The sequence below is a fragment of the Lepidochelys kempii genome, chromosome 2 (genome assembly GCF_965140285.1).
Source record: "Lepidochelys kempii isolate rLepKem1 chromosome 2, rLepKem1.hap1, whole genome shotgun sequence".
In the NCBI taxonomy this organism is placed as follows: Eukaryota; Metazoa; Chordata; order Testudines; family Cheloniidae; genus Lepidochelys; species Lepidochelys kempii.
The window spans coordinates 240,592,654-240,611,932 of NC_136381.1; the positions used below are offsets into that span (position 1 = coordinate 240,592,654).

General features: G+C 37.9%; 1 protein-coding gene across 2 annotated transcripts in view; it reads left to right on the top strand.

Annotated features, from left to right (window-relative positions):
- The window catches only part of ZEB1 (zinc finger E-box binding homeobox 1), a 209,422-nt gene that overhangs the window by 148,114 nt on the left and 42,029 nt on the right, over positions 1-19,279 (top strand). For both annotated transcript variants that reach the window (XM_073334398.1, XM_073334399.1), the window contains exons 2-4: positions 6,607-6,807; positions 15,942-16,004; positions 18,821-18,982. In XM_073334398.1, coding sequence (XP_073190499.1) covers positions 6,607-6,807; positions 15,942-16,004; positions 18,821-18,982 — 426 coding nt within the window. The remainder of the gene's footprint in view (positions 1-6,606; positions 6,808-15,941; positions 16,005-18,820; positions 18,983-19,279) is intronic.

Below are 19,279 nucleotides of genomic sequence, written 5' to 3' on the forward strand. Positions count from 1 at the left end.
TTTTTATGAGTTTGGTTTCCTAAAAATCTAGGAAATTACATTTTTTTATAAAAAATTCTAAAAAAATTCTGTTGAAAGAATGTTAAAATTTCAAAGTCCAGCGCTCAAAAATTAGGAAATGCCAGTATTAAGTTTACCCAGGCAATCTTAATTTGGTCATCTTCTGAGTATGCAGAATGATAATGCCTTTAATTACATGGTCACATACTGTGTTTTTCCACAGGATGGGATGAATCAGGGTTGGAGGTGAATGTGATTGTTGTTAGTAAGACGCCTGATTCATTTGCTGGAGACCTTGGAAGGTGTGAAGTAAAGGAGCCAGGGGACTGCAGGAAGAGAGGATGCTCCCAGGATTAAGGCAGTTGAATGTCACCGTGAAGAACTAGATTCTATTCTGCCTCTTCCTGTGTCGCTTAAATCAGACTTCTCAGCCTTAGACACTGTATATTCCTTATTGTCGGGGTGCCCAACTTGAGACCGCTGGGGACTGATCTGAAGATGTGCTGAGCACTAGTGCAACTAGAGTGAATGAAAATTGTGCTTTCAACATACAAAATGCTAAGTACCCTGGAAAAAATAAGGCCAAGGCATCCCAGATTGGAAATTCAAAATTAGTGGATACTTTTGAGAGTTTTGGACTTACTCTTTCTGCACTTCAGTTTCCCCTTCTGTAAAAAGGAGATAATATACCACTTCACTTCATAGGAATGTTGTGAAGTCAAATTCATTGATGGTTGTGAAGCACTCAGATGCTGTGGTGTTGAGCACCATATGTGGAGATATAATTCTGAATTCAGGACAAGGTTTTGGATAATGTGTATTAAATAAGGCATTGAAACCACAGATTGAATGATGAGGATAAAAAGAAATATTGAATAGCTATCAATCCAGCTATCAATTCCAGCTTGAGCAAATGAGGCAGGGATGCTACAGACAACTTAATTCACTACACAAACCTGATTTGTTCCCTGAGCACCATCCATCCTGTGCCCTGGATGAGGCAGAGCTCCTGTGGAAAAAAGAAGTTGTATGTGATCATGTAACTAAAGACTGTATCATAATGCATGTGCACAAGGGGGCCAAATTAAGATTCCACAGGCAACCTTTATACTCACATTTCCTAATTTTTGAGGGCTTGATTTTGTCACGGTAATGTTCTTTTTGGTATGTATTTGTTGGTTAGTTGTTGTGTCACCCAAAATGTGCTGAGCACTTTTCAAACATATTCTTTTGTCTTGTGCCCGCAATCTTCCAAAGGTCACAGGATGGGGAAGAGCAAGAGGAAGACTAAAATATTGGAGCAAAGTTTCGTACACATTTTAGTATGTTGGTTCATTGAGAGTTGTGGAATGAAAATCTACCTGAAAGAGTCATTGGTTTAGATTTTGAGAATGGATCTTTGTTAATTTTAGCATTCCACAAATGTTGGGATGAGAAGATTTTAAGTTTGTGCTGAATCCAACCATGATTGTACTGAAAACATAAGAAGCTTTCAAAATAACTAGAATTATGAGTTCATTATATTTAAAATATAAAAACAGTGGTAATCAAGACCATTTTCTTTTACAGTTTTTTATTGTGCAGGTTAGACACACAAACTTACATGTGCATGTCTCCAGCTGGCTTGTATATTACAGACATTTGTTTTTCATTTTCATATTTGAACACCACTTTAACCCTGATTTTTCTAAAGATTCTAGTTAATATACTGATTATATAACTAAGCAAAACCAAAACAACCCCCCAGCAACCTGAGTTTTTATTTTATTTTATTTTCTGGAAAAAATGTTCTTATGTATCATGATTGAATTTTTAGCTCCTGATCCCACAGTGACCTCTATGAGGGCTAACCCCAATACACCTGTGTGGAGTTTGATTAAATTCAGTTGGGCACCATGTGACCAGACCTCTGCACCTGTGCAGAACACCATTAAATTCAATTCAGCTCCAAGGGGGTAAAGACCTCATTGCAGGATCAGGGTCTCAATTTGTAAAATTAGAAAAATATTTGTAAAATGTTTGTATCTTTTTTTACCTCATTATTGGTTCTATGTTTGCAAAGAAGACTAAAACATGGGTAGAACAAGTGACCAAGAAAAAGATAGAGGTCAGACTACAGTACATAAAAACAGCCATACTGGGTCAGACCAAAGGTCCATCTAGTCCAGTATCCTGTCTTCTGACAGTGGTCAGTGCCATGTGTCCCAGAGGGAATGAACAGAACAGATAATCGTAAGTGAGCCGTCCCCTGTCACCCATTCCCAGCTTCTGGCAAACAGAGGCTAGGGACACCATGCCTATCCATCCTGGCTAATAGCTGTATATGGACTTATCCTCCATGAATTTATCTAGTTCTTTTTTGAACCCTATTATAATCTTGGCCTTCACAACATCCTCTGGCAAGAAGCTCCACAAGTTGACTGTGTGTTGTGTGAAAAAATACTTTCTTTTGTTTGTTTTAAACCTGCTGCCTATTAATTTCATTCGGTGGCCCCTAGTTCTTGTGTTAAGAGGAGTAAATAACACTTCCTTGTTTACTTTCTCCACACCAGCCATGATTCTATAGACCTCAATCATATCCCCCCTGAGTTGTCTCTTTTCCAAGCTGAAAAGTCCCAGTCTTATTAATCTCTCCTTATAGGGCAGCCGTTCCATACCCCCTAATCATTTGTGTTGCCCTTTTCTGAACCTTTTCCAATTCCAATATATCTTTTTTGAGATTGGGTGACCACATCTGCGTGCAGTATTCCAAATGTGGGCGTACCATGGATTTATATAGAGGCAATACGCTATTTTCTGTCTTATTATCTATCCCTTTCTTAATGATTCCCAACATTTGCTTTTTTGACTTCCGCTGCACATTGAGTGGATGTTTTCAGAGAATTATCCACAATGTCTCCAAGATCTTTCTTGAGTGGTAACAGCTCATTTAGATCCCATCATTTTATATGTATAGTTGGGATTATGTTTTCCAATGTGCATTACTTTGCATTTATCAACATTGAATTTCATCTGCCATTTTGTTACCCAGTCAGCCAGTTTTTAAAGATCCTTTTGTAGCTCTTCGCAGTCTGCCTGGGACTTAACTGTCTGGAGTAGTTTTGTTTCATCTGCAAATCTTGCTACCTCACTGTTTACCCCTTTTTTCAGATGATTTATGACTATATTAAATAGGACTGGGCCCAGTACAGACCGCTGAGGGACACCACTATTTACCTCTCTCCATTCTGAAAACTGATCATTTATTCCTACCCTTTGTTTCCTATCTTTTAACCAGTTACCAATCTACAGGAGAACCTTCCCTCTTATCCCATGACTGCTTACTTTGCTTAAGAGCCTTTGGTTAGGGACCTGGTCAAAAGCTTTCTGAAAATCTAAATACACTATATCCACTGGATCCCCCCTGTCCACATACCCCCTCAAAGAATTCTAGTAGATTGGTGAGGCATGATTTCACTTTACAAAAACCATGTTTCAGAGTAACAGCCGTGTTAGTCTGTATTCGCAAAAAGAAAAGGAGTACTTGTGGCACCTTAGAGACTAACAAATTTATTTGAGCATGAGCTTTCGTGAGCTACAGCTCACTTCATCGGATGCATACCGTGGAAACTGCAGCAGACTTTATATACACACAGAGATCATGAAACAATACCTCCTCCCATCCCCACCCACTGCTGTTCAGGTCAGGGAAGGCATTTGAACCCTGGCTTATTGCTTTCCTTCACACCGGTGTTTCTCAACACTTACAGCAACTGTACATTGCATAATTAGATTCACTGATCAACTGAAGACGAAGTAATTCAGGTTCAACAGATCAAATGGGCCAAATATGAAGATGTGGACAATCCAATTTTTAGATAAAGCTGAATTTATTACAAAATTTCAAGCTCTTAACAAATGAAGAGTCATCTAATGAACTATTAGAATGAGTGGGATATTTTTCTGTATATTTAAGCAGTTAAATTAATGCTAGTTAAAAGATTTGCAGGTGAGAGTCCTTTAAAGAGTTGTGTGGTGTTTTTGTGTAAATGTGCCAAATAATATCATTACTGTAAAAGGATCCAACTTGGCTCCACTGAGTATATGAAATTATTGTAACAGGAGTATCTGATGTAATTCCTTCCTACTGCCATTACCCTCTTTACATACTGAAATCAGGATAGAGAAATGTCAGGAAGATACAATTAAATAATTCTGGTTTGGTTTTTATTGTCAACTTAATGTAAGTCTTTTGTTTTTCTTTTATTAGTACTATCTTTCAAAACTTAATATGCATAAAATGTAATTGTTAGTAACAATAGAATAGCAAGGTATTAATATGATAACATTATCACATTGTACATACACCAGAATGTGGATTTGTGGATTGTCATAGAAAACCTAAAACCATGAAGGAGTGGTTTCAGAGTAACAGCTGTGTTAGTCTGTATTCGCAAAAAGAAAAGGAGTACTTGTGACACCTTAGAGACTAACCAATTTATTTGAGCATAAGCTTTCGTGAGCTACAGCTCACTTCATCGGATGCAGTGGTTGCACATTACATTTTTTGAAAATATTGTGCATATATGAAATATGTGGTGATCATTTTAAAGTCAAAAACGTTGTTTTGTCATGCTGGTGCATATTTTACATGGGACATTTTTCTTCTGAAATGGAAGGAAATGAGCTAGTGGTTTGCTGATTTGCAGTGAAACTATTTCCTTGCTTAAATGCTTGTTTTAAATGGTTAGAATATTTACCTTTTTAAAAAAAGTGGAATTGAAAAGAGCAGGAATCTATCCTCCCATTTATTTTAGTAGGCAAAATTTCAAATGAGAGAATTAATCTACCTTCTGGAGTGTTAACAGTGCAAATAGCATAGGTGTGCAAGTATCCTAAAGTAGTGAGATTACTACATCATAGATATGATTCTTTTAACCTCTGGAGGAGTATCGCCGGTATAATAACATTTGTAGGCTTATTCATTGATAAATATTTGCCTTTTTTTAAATCCCCTTTCTCATTCAAGGTATGTCAAAACACTTCATAACAATACATGAAAATCTGCCAATGATTATTGATATGCAGCATGAGTATATAGCAGAGAACTTTACACCAAAAAATATAAGCGTAAATAGTTTATACTTTAAAAATATTAAAATTTCAGTATGTGTAACATTTGTTTCTAAAGTTTGTAAGAGAAAGAAATAATGTTTTTGAATAGAATAATTATAACAATTCAAAATTATAACATCTCCTCTGCATCTTTAGGACTATTTTAGTGATATCTACTTCCATGTGATGGAAATACATAGAGCCCTCAATGTTGATAAATGCAAAGTAATGCACATTGGAAAACATAATCCCAACTACACATATAAAATGATGGGGTCTAAATTAGCTGTTACAACTTCAGAAAGAGATCTTGAAGTCATTTGGATAATTCTCTGAAAACATGCACTCAATGTGCAGCGGAAGTCAAAAAGCAAACAGAATGTTGGGAATCGTTAAGAAAGAGATAGATAATAAGATAGAAAATATCATATTGCCTCTATATAAATCCATGGTATGCCCACATTTGAATACTGCATACAGATGTGGTCAACCCATCTCAAAAAAGATGCATTGGAATTGGAAAAAGTTCAGAAAAGGGCAACAACAATGATTAGGGGTATGGAACGGCTGTCCTATGAGGACAGATTAATAAGACTGGGACTTTTCAGCTTGGAAAGGAGATGACTAAGGGAATATGATAGAGGTCTATAAAATCATGACTGGTGTGGAGAAAGTAAATAAGGAAGTGTTGTTTACTCTTTCTCATAACACAAGAAGTAGGGGTCGCCAAATGAAATTAATAGGCAGCAGATTTAAAACAAACAAAAGGAAGTATTTTTTCATACAACACACTGTCAACCTGTGGAGCTCTTTGCCAGAGGATGTTGTGAAGGCCAAGACTATAACAGGGTTCAAAAAAGAACTAGATAAATTCATGGAGGATAGGTGCATCAATGGCTATTAGCCAGGATAGACAGGGATGGTGTCCCTAGCCTCTGTTTGTTAGAAGCTGGGAATGGGCGACGGGATGGATCACTTAATGATTACCTGTTCTGTTCATTCCCTCTGGGGCACCAGCATTGGCCACTGTTGGAAGACAGGATATGGGCTAGATGGACCTTTGGTCTGACCCAGTATGGCTGTTCTTATGTTCACTGTACAGCCTTTTCTCCACAAGACTGTTATAATATGTCCTCCAGTTTGAACAAACATAAACTCTTACTCTTTCCAGGTACCAAATGATAGGGGAAGATGATGTGTAACATTTCCTTTGTGAAGCTGCCACTAGGCTTGTTTTGTTTGTTTGTTTGTTTGTTTGTTTGTTTGTTTGTTTGTTTTGTTTTAAAACCTTAATTCTGTTGGGAGCTTGTATAGTGTGGTGTAGGCTTGTATGCACCACTCGTGTATACTAGCTTCTAAAAGAAGAATATACAGTAACTGCTTATCACCCACACTAAATATCTCACTAAACATGTTGGATGTGCTGTAGTGATGCCTCTAAAGAAATCATAGTTATAGTCTGAACTAAGAGTGTTTTTGTTGATTTATTTTTTGCTTTTTGTCTCCATGCAGTTACCAATTACAATAATGTGGTAGAAACAAATTCAGATTCAGATGATGAAGACAAATTGCATATTGTGGAAGAAGAAAGTGTAACAGATGCAGCAGATTGTGATGCTAGTGTGCCAGAAGAGGACTTGCCAACAGACCATTCAGTATTACCAGAAAACAGTGAAAAAGCGGGAAGTACAAACAGTTGCTGGGAAGATGAAGGTATGTTCCGTGTGGGTAACGATGCTCTAATTAGAAAAATTATACTTGGAAACATTCACTCAATAGAATTTTTTTGAATACACTTCATCATTAATGTGTATTTGTAAAGTCAGGGCTAGATATACAAAGAAACGTAGGAATGGTGATGCCAAGAAAATTATTGGGATTCAGAAAGCCTGAGTTTGGTGCTTAGACTCCCTGTGAATGGGGAGAGATAGGCATCTCTAGAATGGGATTCACAAAACCCAGTACACTAGGAGGCTCCTTGCCTAAGCTAGCCATTGGGAGGTACTAAGCCTTGCCTCTTTCTCAGAGATAGATGCTTAAGTCCAGGCTGCAGGCAGGTGCCTCCGTCTGCTTGGGATTCTCAGATGAAAACCTTCTCTTGGTGGAAGGTACCTATGCTGTTTTAGCAAGAAGCTGGGGTGGAAGGTGAGGAGCTCTCTAATAACTTTTAACCCAGTGGTGAGGGTACTCACCCGTGTTGTGGGAGATGCCCCGTTCAAGTGCCCCCTCCACCTGAGTGGGAGAAGAGATTTGAACAGGGATCTGCCACCTCTCCTGTGAGTGTGCTAGACAGTAGGCTATAGGATATTCTGATGTGCAGCTCCCTCAGTGGCTCCTGTTGAAACGGTTCCTGTAGGGATATAGATAGATAGATATAGATATATATTTTTAAAAAGTTATTGGAGCAGAGGGACTCAATCCAGGACCTCCCATCTGTCAGGTGAGTGCTCTAACCATCAGGCTACATTGTCATTTTCATGCTTTTGTTCTCTCTCTTTCTAGTCTGATGTTGAAAGTATTCCATGCTTACTGGATCGGGCCCTGCAGACAAGTTAGGTGGGGGAACACCTAACGTTCCCTCATTCATGAATCACTCAGGGCAGGGGCGCTGGAACTAGGGGGTTCAAGGGGTAAGAGCCACTCGGGGAGCCCAGGCAGCTTTGTGGAGTCACTGACCCTCCACCTGCCCAGGGTGAGGGCCCCGAAAGCCCGTGGCCCGGCTGTGGCTCTTCGGTCCCCAAAACTCCACCCCCAGGCTGGCAGCTGGAGCCAGGTCAGGGTAGGAGCTGCGTGGGCAACTGTGAGGATCCGCGGACCCTCCACCTGCCCTAGGTGGAGCGTCCTGGGGGACGGTGACATGGACATGGGGCTGCTCTCAGGCCACCTAAACCCAGGCAGGTGGAGAGGCCTGGACTTCCTGCTCCAGCTCCAGCTTGGCCTCAGAGCGGGTCCTCCAGGGGAAAAGGAGGGTTAGGGGCTGGGTCATGGTGGGAACAGGGCCTCGTGGCTCCCTCACTTTTGGGAAGAATCCCATACATGCTGTGCTTTCTCAGAGCTCTAACACTGTAATTTCACCTGCTTTTACTGTTCTTATTTAAATATACCATGCAGCCTTTCAAATCTAGCTGATAAAATTGAGCAGCTGAACCAAATTGTACTATAAATCTGGTATGCGTGCCAGCATGAGTTTGAGAGACAGGTGGCTTAGCTTTTAAGCTTGGCTCTAAATAGCTCCATATGTATAAATTTGTACAAAACCATGACTTTGGATTGGGCTCAATTATTAACTTTACTATATTTTGATTTTTTGTCTCTATTATACATACATTAAATATGCTGCAAATGATTGTGTCTACTTCAGTCATTTTTACTAACATAGACTTTCATAGCTGTTTGAACAGCTAGTAGATTTAAATAATTCATATACCGTGTGTTTGCTAAAATAAAGTTTTTAACATTCAGTACTGAAAAATATACATACTCTAAAACATTCTTCTTATAGTGAAGAGAAGTCAGTTTCTTATAAAACATTCTTCTCATAGTGAAGAGAAGTCATAGGTGGATATAGTACATTACAACATTTTGATTTGCTGTGTATTCATATTTTTGACATTTCTAGTAAGAAAGTTAAGTCACAAGTAATTTGGTGCTCTTGGTTGTACAGCATAGGTCTAAGGAAACAACACTTGAATACGTGCTGTTTGTCTTAAAGGGGAAAGACAATAGGGTGGGTAACTGTGAAGCACTGAGAACATCCCTGAAACACTTGTGTGTGTGTTAAGAATACCAGTTTACAGCATGTATAGCAAGTTGTGTTTTCATCACTAACCTGTACAGAAATTTATCCTGCATATCTTTACTCAGTGTACTTTTCGGTTTTCATCTGATTGATCAGTTCAGAAAAATGTAAAAGTAGGTGCAACATACTTAAACTACATTTCATTATCAGATCAGTTTCTTTCCGTTTCCAGCAATTCTAACTGAAGTTCTAAAAGACCTTCAGAACAGGTGTCTCAAATATAAGGTGTATATCTCAAGAGGTTTAACTGAAACATGAATACAGGTCTCAGCAAGTGAACCACATGCATCCCATACAAGTTGATGGCAATGTTCCAGCATTGGTGTGTGTTGTGATTCTATAAGGTCTTCTTTTTCCCCCCTTTTAGTTTAAACTAAAACCTACATTATATTTTTAAAAAAATTGTTATAAAGTAAAGTTTGCTGATGTAAAAAAAATAGTGTTGTTAAACTAAGGTATGATAAATTTCCAAGTAAAATATATAGGAAATTAAGAGGAACAAAATATACATTTTCTGACTGTTTTTTTCAGGTGTTTAAAACGTGACTGAAAAATTCCATTCCTGCTGGATTTCTGTATCAGCATCTTAGAATGAGAGCAAGATTCTTTTTATCTTTCTCTGTGTTTAAAAAAAAATAGTTCAGACATTTGAGGAATCCAAATGTATTTAAAAAATTAGTTCAGATACATTTTTGTGTTTGTGTAATTCAAAAACAAATTAGGTGTAAAATGGCATTTGACAAATAGTCAGTCCATAACAAGGTGCAATAGCGTTTGGCATTAAGAGGATAATTTTGAAAAGACCTTATAGAATTAACAAAGTATTCAAGCTCTGAAAACCACATAAGGTGAAATTCATACTGCTGAAGAGGGCCCACTCAAGATCCCATGCAACATTTACACACCACATTAAGAATTTAAGTATGGCTTAAGTGCAGGGCATCTGGTATGTGATGAATTTCACCCATAATGTGCACACATTCAACAACTGGATGCTGTTCATATCTAGTGGATACAGTGCTTATTAAACTATTTTTATTTCTGTATTCCTTTCGATTTAAGTTCTTACATTTGTATATTAGTGCCTTCCAAGTTAAAAAATAAGCAGGCTTATTAATGTAAGTCAAATGTCGTTTTCTCACCATTTTCCCTCTACCCTCCTCACTCCAAAGGGGAAAAGTTAGATTTGGTTTGTGCCTTTTTTTTTTTTTTTAGTAGAAGTAAAACTAATATGTTGTAGGTTGCTATCCAGGAAACCCATGTTGAAGTGAGTCTTGCTTTTCAATGGGGAGATTATAAGGTTTGTGGTTATTCTTAGTTTCTGCCGGAGGGAATTCTATATTCTTGGGCCAGCCCTCAAAAAATCTTCTTTCTTGCACCTATGAGCTTCGCTCCTGAAGTACGCAAAGCCATCATTTCTGAGGAGCAGATCTGTTGTGGGTGGTCAAGGTGCTGGAGGGTAAGACCTGGTGTAGCCAGACCATGTCAGTTTTTATAGCCTTAAAACTGACAACTGAGAATTTAAACTTCAATTGATGTTTTCTAGAGAGGCTTTGAAGTTAAAGAAGTGCAGATTGTGTTTTCTCAGTAACCTGAGTTACTGAGGAGACATGCTGCAGCATTCAGCATTACTTGCAGCTTTTTTCAGGCCTCATGCTTTCAAGCCCAATGTAAGCTGCATGATATAATCAAGCTCAGAGATAATGGAAGTGTGGTATGATTCAAGACAGGTTATTCCCAAAAAGTACAAGCTTTAGCCAGTCAGAAAGGGCAAATCAACTTGACTGTAGACCGGACTTGCTATGTGCTAGTCCAGAATCAGAAAGTTGTCTATAAAGATTACTACACTACAGAGTGCCTTGATGGTTTGTGGAATATCTCTTCCTCCACTACAGACAGCACTGTGGCAAAAAAAAAACTCTGAAGTGTTTCTCTGTCTACAAGCAAAACCTCCTTTTTGCTAGAGTTTAGCTTCAGCCAAGACTACCTCATCCATGTACCGATCTTTGTTACCTAACTGTCTCTGACTGTGGTGATAATGTAGTCTGTGAACAATAGGTAGAGTTATGTGTGTTCTGCATATTGTTGGCATTTGAGCCCATAAAATCTCTCCATTTCTCTGAGCAGCTGTATGTAAATATTGAAGAGGAAGAGAAGGGAACTGCATAGTATTCCACAGATGAGGGCTCTGGCGGCAGCGAACAGACGCCCATCACTACCTTCTGGGTGTAGCCCTTGAGAAATGTTTCACGCCATTTTAGAGCTTCTGCCTGAGCCTCTGGTACTTCTCTTAGGCTGGGTTGTAGTAGTCTATGATCAGCCATATTGAATGCTGCAGTGAGATCCAAGAGTATGACTATCCCTTCATCTATAGATAGCAAGAGATTGTTCATCTGCACTACCAATGGTGATTCTATTCCATGTCCTGGCCTGTCACTTGAATGGGAATAGTAGGTAGAACCGTGCCAAGGATCTGACCCATGTGCTGGTGCCCTCATCTAGGATGAGATGAGTGCAAGGTGCCCAAAAAGCCTTTAGTCAAAGCGCTGCAAGTCACATTTAAAGGGGCTTTTAGCACTAAGTCCAGACCACTCTTGGATAGCAGAACTCTGACTCCTATTGGATCAGAGAATGTCTTGCATTCTTCTCCCTAGCACTGGATATCCTTTTTCTCCTTTCTGCTCCTCAGTGTCTATGTTTGCAGCATAGTCCTCGACTCCTGAATGCAAGAATGCAAGTAAACTGTTCACCGATGTTGCTATCCTTTGCTGAACATATATGACTACAGAGTCATTAAAATGATTGTATATTTGTTTGCAAAATATGTTGCAAGGCTAATAATATAACAAAATATATAGAATACATATTCTGTTTATTAAACATCTGCTATGTCATGGTTAACACTGTGGGGGATATGCAAAGACTGAGTTAAATTTGTGTATCTTCAGGACACAGAATACCTTCCTACATGAAGAAAAAAGAAAGATGAACCTCTGTTTGTTTATTGTATTATGGTAGTGCCCAAAGGCCTAGTCAGGATCAGGGCCCTAGGTGCTGTACAAGCACACAGGAAGATGTAATACATACCATGAAGAGTTTACAAAGTAGTAGATTTAGGAATTTTTTTTACCTCCTGTGAAATTAAATCCTGTTGCCACTGAAATCTTAAGTTACTCAGGATCATCTTGGCTAATATTATTTTTGCCTGTTATGAAGCCAGAGGGACTTGCTGTAAATTGTTATAAATAGTCAGTAAACTACATTAATAATCCCACCTCTCCAGCATATCCCATTGTCCTAATGAAGAGCCCTTTTTATAGGGGAAAACCTAGTTTTGTGTAGTATGGGCTATTTTAAATAAACTAAGTATTTGGTTCTAGTGGATTTACAGCATGTAAAGATTTTGGACTTGAAGCACAGGACAATTATCATTGGTGGATTGGATCAGACCAACCAAACATGGATTTGTCTATGACTAAGACTTTTCAAGGTGATGATCAAAATTAGAGCTAGATTTAAAGCACTCCAGTGTTCCTTTAATTATATATCTTGTTTGTGACAATATCTGCAAATGCAGGAATATTTTCTAACCTATTAGTTCTGTAGACTTCTGACAGTCTTCATTACTACTGTCTCCACTATTAGGGTAGTTAGAATTAGTCATCCTTTTCCTTTTGGAAAGACCTATTTAGAATGGAATTTAAAGTAGTCCTAGAAGTCCTCAGGTTATGTGTAAAGCAGAAATTGGCTTCTGTCTTGATTAAAAAGGTAGTATGCCCTTGCTCTTTTAATAACCACTACAAATTATGGATTCTAGCATTTGTTATGTGATTACAACACTTTTAGCTCACTTCTGTGGGAGCGTAAGAACATAGGAATTGTCATTCCAGATCAGATCAGTAGTTCATCTAGTTTAGTATCCTGTATCTGAAAGGGGAACAGGACCAGATGTTTTTCTGTTCTATTCTATTCAGGTTTTATGCCATGCTTATCATTGTAGTATCTGAGTGCTTTCCAGTAGTGCATCTGTCATGTCTCATTTGTTCTCTCATTTTTTCCCCAGAGGGAGAAACATGTGCAGTGGAGTGTCTTGTTTTGGTAGTGTGTTTTTTAAAATGTATTAATAAACATTGCAATGTGTATATTTAGAGAAGGCCAAGTCAAATAAATGCACCTTGCCCTTGGAGCAAAAAACTATGAGATCTGTGATGGTCCTTCATTCCTGGGGGAGTTCACTCTACAGTCTCAGAGCACCCCAGAGAAAATTCTGTTTCCTTGCATGGGTGAGCTTTACTCTTATTGTTGAGAGTCCCATTGTGCCAAAGGAACATAGAGGAACATGCTAGAATCCCCATAATGGACAATTATAGAATAATCTATTTAACCCCCACCAGCTGCCATATTCTCTGAAGCACTTGTATTTTTGTCCTAATTAATGTAACTGTGGATTTTCTCATTATTCATATACTATAAATGATCCGCTGCCTCTTTTGAATACCTCTAAGTTCTTGGACTTGCTATATGTGGCAGTGAGTTCCACAGGATAACTATGCATTGTGAAAAAAGTACTTGCCTGGAATAAAGATGTATTCTGTTTTTAGAGAACCAAAGATTTCTAAAGCTTTTATACAGTACCTAAAATCAGTGGATCATTCCTGAATTAGAAAAGCATATTTGGCATTAATCTTGAATAAAAGTTCAGCTGAAAAATATTTGAGCAACTAGTTGGCTCTTTTCTCTTTTTGGTATTATTTCAAGTTTGATGTGACCTTTGGGTTGGAAAATTCTATAGATTGTGATGGGCTTAGATAGACACTGACTTCAGATCCACACGCTGCATTTCATACCAAAACTTGTACTAAATAAGAATTCCATAGTTGAGCATGTATTGATTACAATAGCAAGTATAAGTTACGATGCTTTTATCAACATTCCACATACTATACTGCTCATTCCTGAAGTGCCATTGTCTACCACAGAACACAAGGGAACTGGACAACTGGATGGCTCAAGGGACAGATAGTAGAATATGTGGGTTTTCATGTTCACTACCCGCTACTGGCTCAAATCAATATGGGCTGAAAGTTGTCACTGACTGAAAGATGTTTAATGCCTGTATAAAGTGAGTTGGTAACTTTAGACAAGTTCATACTGGACACGTCTCCAAATTTTAAAACCACCATAACCTTTGGGACTAATTGTCTCTCTTGTTAATAGTCAAAGAGTTGAGGCATGTTGGTGAAGGTGTGTGCACAAGCCTCAGTTGTCAGTGTCTGTGCTATACTAGATTTGTAATTAATGTAAGAATTTTGGACTCTTGTATAGGACTGCTGTTCTAACTCCTTCAGCAGCAAAAGCTTCACTTAAAAGGCCCCCATCTGAAGCCACTGTTTCTAGAGAAGAAAAGAAGTACTTGTGGCACCTTAGAGACTAACCAATTTATTTGAGCATAAGCTTTCGTGAGCTACAGCTCACTTCATCGGATGCATACTGTGGAAAATACAGAAGATGTTTGTTTTTATACACACAAATCGTGAAAAAATGGGTGTTTATCACTACAAAAGGGTTTCTCTCCCCCCATCCCACTCTCCTGCTGGTAATAGCTTATGTAAAGTGATCACTCACCTTACAATGTGTGTGATAATCAAGATGGGCCATTTCCAGCACAAATCCAGGTTTTCTCCCCCCCACACTTTGATTATCATACACATTGTAAGGAGAATGATCACTTTATATAAGCTATTACCAGCAGGAGAGTGGGGTGGGGGGAGAGAAAACCTTTTGCAGTAATAAACACCCATTTTTTCATGATTTTGTGTGTATAAAAACAAACATCTTCTGTATTTTCCACAGTGTGCATCCGATGAAGTGAGCTGTAGCTCACGAAAGCTTATGCTCAAATAAAGTTGTTCGTCTCTAAGGTGCCACAAGTCCTCCTTTTCTTTTTGCGAATACAGATTAACACGGCTGTTACTCTGAAACCTGTTTCTAGAGAGAAAACAGTAGACAGAAGCAATAAATGATGGCCACCATCAATATATATTTGATGAAAATATGAGGCTGGTAGTGAAAGTGACCTTCCAGTATAGAGGGTCACCCTTCTGAAATGGAGTGGAGAACGCTGTGACCCATAGAACAATTTTACCATATCTAGTGCCATGCCTAGACTCAGTCTTAAAACTGATTTAAAATCAGCACATAAAGAAATGATGTCAGATCATGATTTTTAAGTCAGTCCTATTTTGCAGAGATATGTGAATCCTTCAATAAATCATCTTTTAAGGGCATCCATCCAACTGCCCAGAGATACGCAGTGGTGTCAGTAATAGTACTTTTGTATAAGTGATGGTTTGGTGAATCCAATACACAGGAAAGCAGTTGGTAAAACACTTAAAATCAGGTTTACACAACTGAAATATATGCTTTAATTCGGTGCCAATATTTTCTTGTTTTCTCAATTCAATAGTCAAACTTAGCAAGAACTCTCATAATTATTTTTATTTGGCTAAGTTTAATAGGCTCTAGATGTCTGCAGGTAATTATACAGTATTACATGATAGACTGTTGAAAATAATTTTGGAGTAATTACTGATGATCTGCTGGTTTTGCTAGTTAGAAAAAGCAGAGCAAATGTGTTAATTTTACAATAAATTAACCTTTGAAAGCAATAATCTAGTGACTCAGATACTAAGAACAAACTGCTTGCCTCTTATTCTAAGCAGCACACTTTGTACTTGCCAAAAAGATACTTGTACTACAAAAATACCCTATTTGGATATGTAATTACTTTGGTATTGTATGTTTGCCTTCTGTTAAAATTGCAGTTTCTTTTTCTAGTAAAATCTTTATGACCTGAGAAACTCAATACAGCTAAAATCATGAGGAATCCATATTTTTTCAAGTGTATGAGATTTAAATATATTTTCCCAAACATTAGAAAAATATGGAAATTTTTGTTTAAGAAATAAGGGAACTTTTGTAATATGCAAAGAAAGATAATGGTATTTTAAAATGTTAATTATTCCTCTTTTTCAATATTATATTTCAGATGGAAAAGAAACAAAAGAAATCCTGGGGCCTGAAGCTCAAGCCGATGAAGCTGGATGTACAGGTATTTGTCTCGTTAAATTCTACAGTCTGTCCCCCGTATCCATAGAATGTTCTTGGGATTGGAATAATTTAATATCCCTGGAAATCTTTTAGGATTCCCCCTCACCTTTCTTTTTAAAGTGCCTTTCTCTCCTGTACTTGATGTGGTAAGTTGCAAACGCTGTTCTTGGTGAAGAAGACTAGACTGGGCTCCCTTTAGATCTCTTCAGTCTTGAGTTTTGCTGACAAATGACACAAAGCAGTCCCTTTCCCCAAGCGACTAATTGCAGTGCCTCTGCAGCAGCTTAGCCTGACTTTAGGAGAAAGGAAAGGATGAGGACTCTCACTCGTGTTTCACATGGTAGTATAGAGCGCTACTATGGGTCATTAGACAGAGCCTAAACCCATAGCCATTAAAATGAACTAGAATTAATATCTCATTATTAACTCTTCTGTTAATAGTAATATTACAGAGTAGATAAAATAGAATGTGTGTCTTCATCTTCAGTACTATGCTAGAAAATGCACAACTCCTTTTTCTTACTATATTACTATATTTTTCTTCAGTAATGTTGAAAATAATCACTGTATAATTTAAGAGAATCTATATACTATTTTTAAATGGTCAGATAAATTAAGATATATGCTTATTGGTCAGTACTTAGATAGCACAGTGATAAGTATTATACCAGGGTGGCTTGCGAGCCAGAAATGGCTCTTTTACAGTTAAAGTGCGGCTCGTGGAGCTCTCCTCCCCGCTCCCCGCCCACCGCTTCCCAATTGTCCACCTACCAGACTTAGGGGGTGGAGCTCAGGGCCTCTGCCTTGCAGCGGGGTGGTGGGTTAGGGGCTTCTACACAGCAGGAGGGGGGTCTCATGGCTTCAGCCCTGCAGGGCATACCTGCTGGGGCATGGAGCTCCAGCAGGAGCAAGGCTGGAGCCCCAAGCCTCAGCAGGCATCTCCACCGGGGCTGAAGCCTTGAGCCCCGGCAGGTGCCTCCTGGCTCTTGAACTCCTGAAGATTGTCATATGCGGCTCAAAGGGTCAGTAAGTTTGGCCACCCCTGAACCATACAAAAATGTAGGATTATTCAGAAATATGTTTGCATTTTTTGAATCTTGGTATACATATTTTAACCATACAGTCAGTACCAAAGAGAACAAAGAACTACTTTACAGTGTGTATGGTGAAAACTGTCCCATGTCATAAATAGAATCTAGCGCTTGGATTTTAAAACAGGAAGACCAGTATGAGACTTCACACTGTGAGACAAATGGTAAAGCTTTACCTTCTTATTAAAAATATGTTCCACATTAATAACTGAGAATGAAGTATAGGATAGTAATTTACAGTCAAAGCTTTCATAGAATGCATTTCATGGCAGTAAGTATAAACTCCATGAATATTTACTCACAAATATTTGTCGTGCTATAGATTATGTAAAATATTTAACTGTGCTTTTGCTAATAGTGAAATACAGTTTTAATGAAAAACAAATTAAGTTGATCATTGATTGTGCCAAGTTTAAACCTAGATGATTTGGAACAGTACTAATAAGATCCAGAGAAAACTGTTTGTTTGAAATCCATGGCCAAACGCTGGTGAACAAGCTACTCAAACTCTCAAGCTTACTGCATTTCAGCCAGGAAGCATGCTTTCAATGAAAATCTGCATGAATATGTCCTACAGGTTTGCAGTAATGAACAAACTTTAAATATAGTTAAAAATTGTGTCTTGAACAAATTCAGCCTTGCAATTGCAGGACCCAAAGAAGCTGAAGGAATGGCAAGTGCCATTCAGAATAGAATCACTCAGTCATGATCAAGAATCCATCATTTTATCCCAAGATTTTGGAAAAGTTAAGTTGAAGAAAGGAGCCTAACATGGACAAAGTTAGGACTTTAAAAAAAAATTGTCCTAATTTTTAACTTTTGTATTATCTTCTATGAGTCTGAAGATGGAGAAACCATTCAGGAAGGGAATCCACAATGGGAAATAAAAACATAATGCCAACATTTAGTGGTTTGAAGGGAGGTCTTGATAATTGCTACCTGTAGGGGATTTCTTTTCAGTCTGTACACTTTTTAAGGCAAATCCTGGGTCCAACTAGTGCAGTGGAATTGATTGTTGTTCCAAATAGGCAGGCTTTGAGTGGTTTCCTCTGAATGTGCCTATTTAGAAATTAATTAAGTCTTATCTGTTCAACTGCTGTTTTCAGCTTACCCCAGTGTGTTAAACATGTTGAAAAAAGAGTATGCATTTCCTTTCATGGAGGAGAATAGTCTTATGAATTAAGTGAAGGACAGGACGGCAGGAAATCCACATGCAATGCCTGGTTTTGATACAGACTTTGTGTGATATTGAGCAAAATCTCTTAGAGACACTGCCAACTTGAAATCTAGTCAAAATCTAAAAATAGTTTAAGACACATTCCTCTAACTCTGCTTGCTAATTTTTGTGGTTTTACAACTACATTTTCCTATTTCTTCCCCCAATTGCTTTGTGAAAGACAAATACGGACCGGGGACAGTGACTGACTAAATAACTGAGCCTGAAAGGAAAACAGTGAAACATTATACAGATGAACTTTGATTTTGTTTAAGTTGGTGTCCTTTTAACTTAACTATGCCACAGTTTCTCTGTTTGTAAAACTGGGCTAAAACTCTTTTATCTCACAGGGCTTAACCTAAGACTTAATTAATATTTGTGAAGTGCACTGGGATCCTTGAATGGAAGATGCTATAGAAGTGCAAAATATTACTGTCATTTATGTATTATTTTAAAATATTTTCATGTGACATTGAAATTCCATTAACAAAGCTTTTTTTTTCATTTTAGTAAAAGAAGATGAAGGTGATTCCGAAGTAGAAAATGAACAAAATCATGACCCCAATGTTGAAGAATTCCTTCAACAGGAAGATACAGCTGTTATTTATCCTGAAGCACCTGAGGAGGACCAGAGACAAGGCACACCAGAAGCTAGTGGTCAGGATGAAAATGGTAAATATTATTTCACTAATCAGTAGTCTTTACAAAATGAATTACACTGAAAGGTTGACCTACAAATTCCCTATATTTTAGAAAGATAAGGATCCATGCATCTATTGTAGGCTGTGTAGCTGTGGAAATAGATGGAAGTTCAAACCACTGATTATTATGAAATGAGGCTATAATCAAGCAAAAATTACTTCTAAGGTTTCTGAAGCTTAAATGGCCTTAGGTTTAGCATTGACTATTTATTTTTATGATAGATTTCATTTATACCCTCTTATACGTTCTGTTTCACTTACTTGTCTT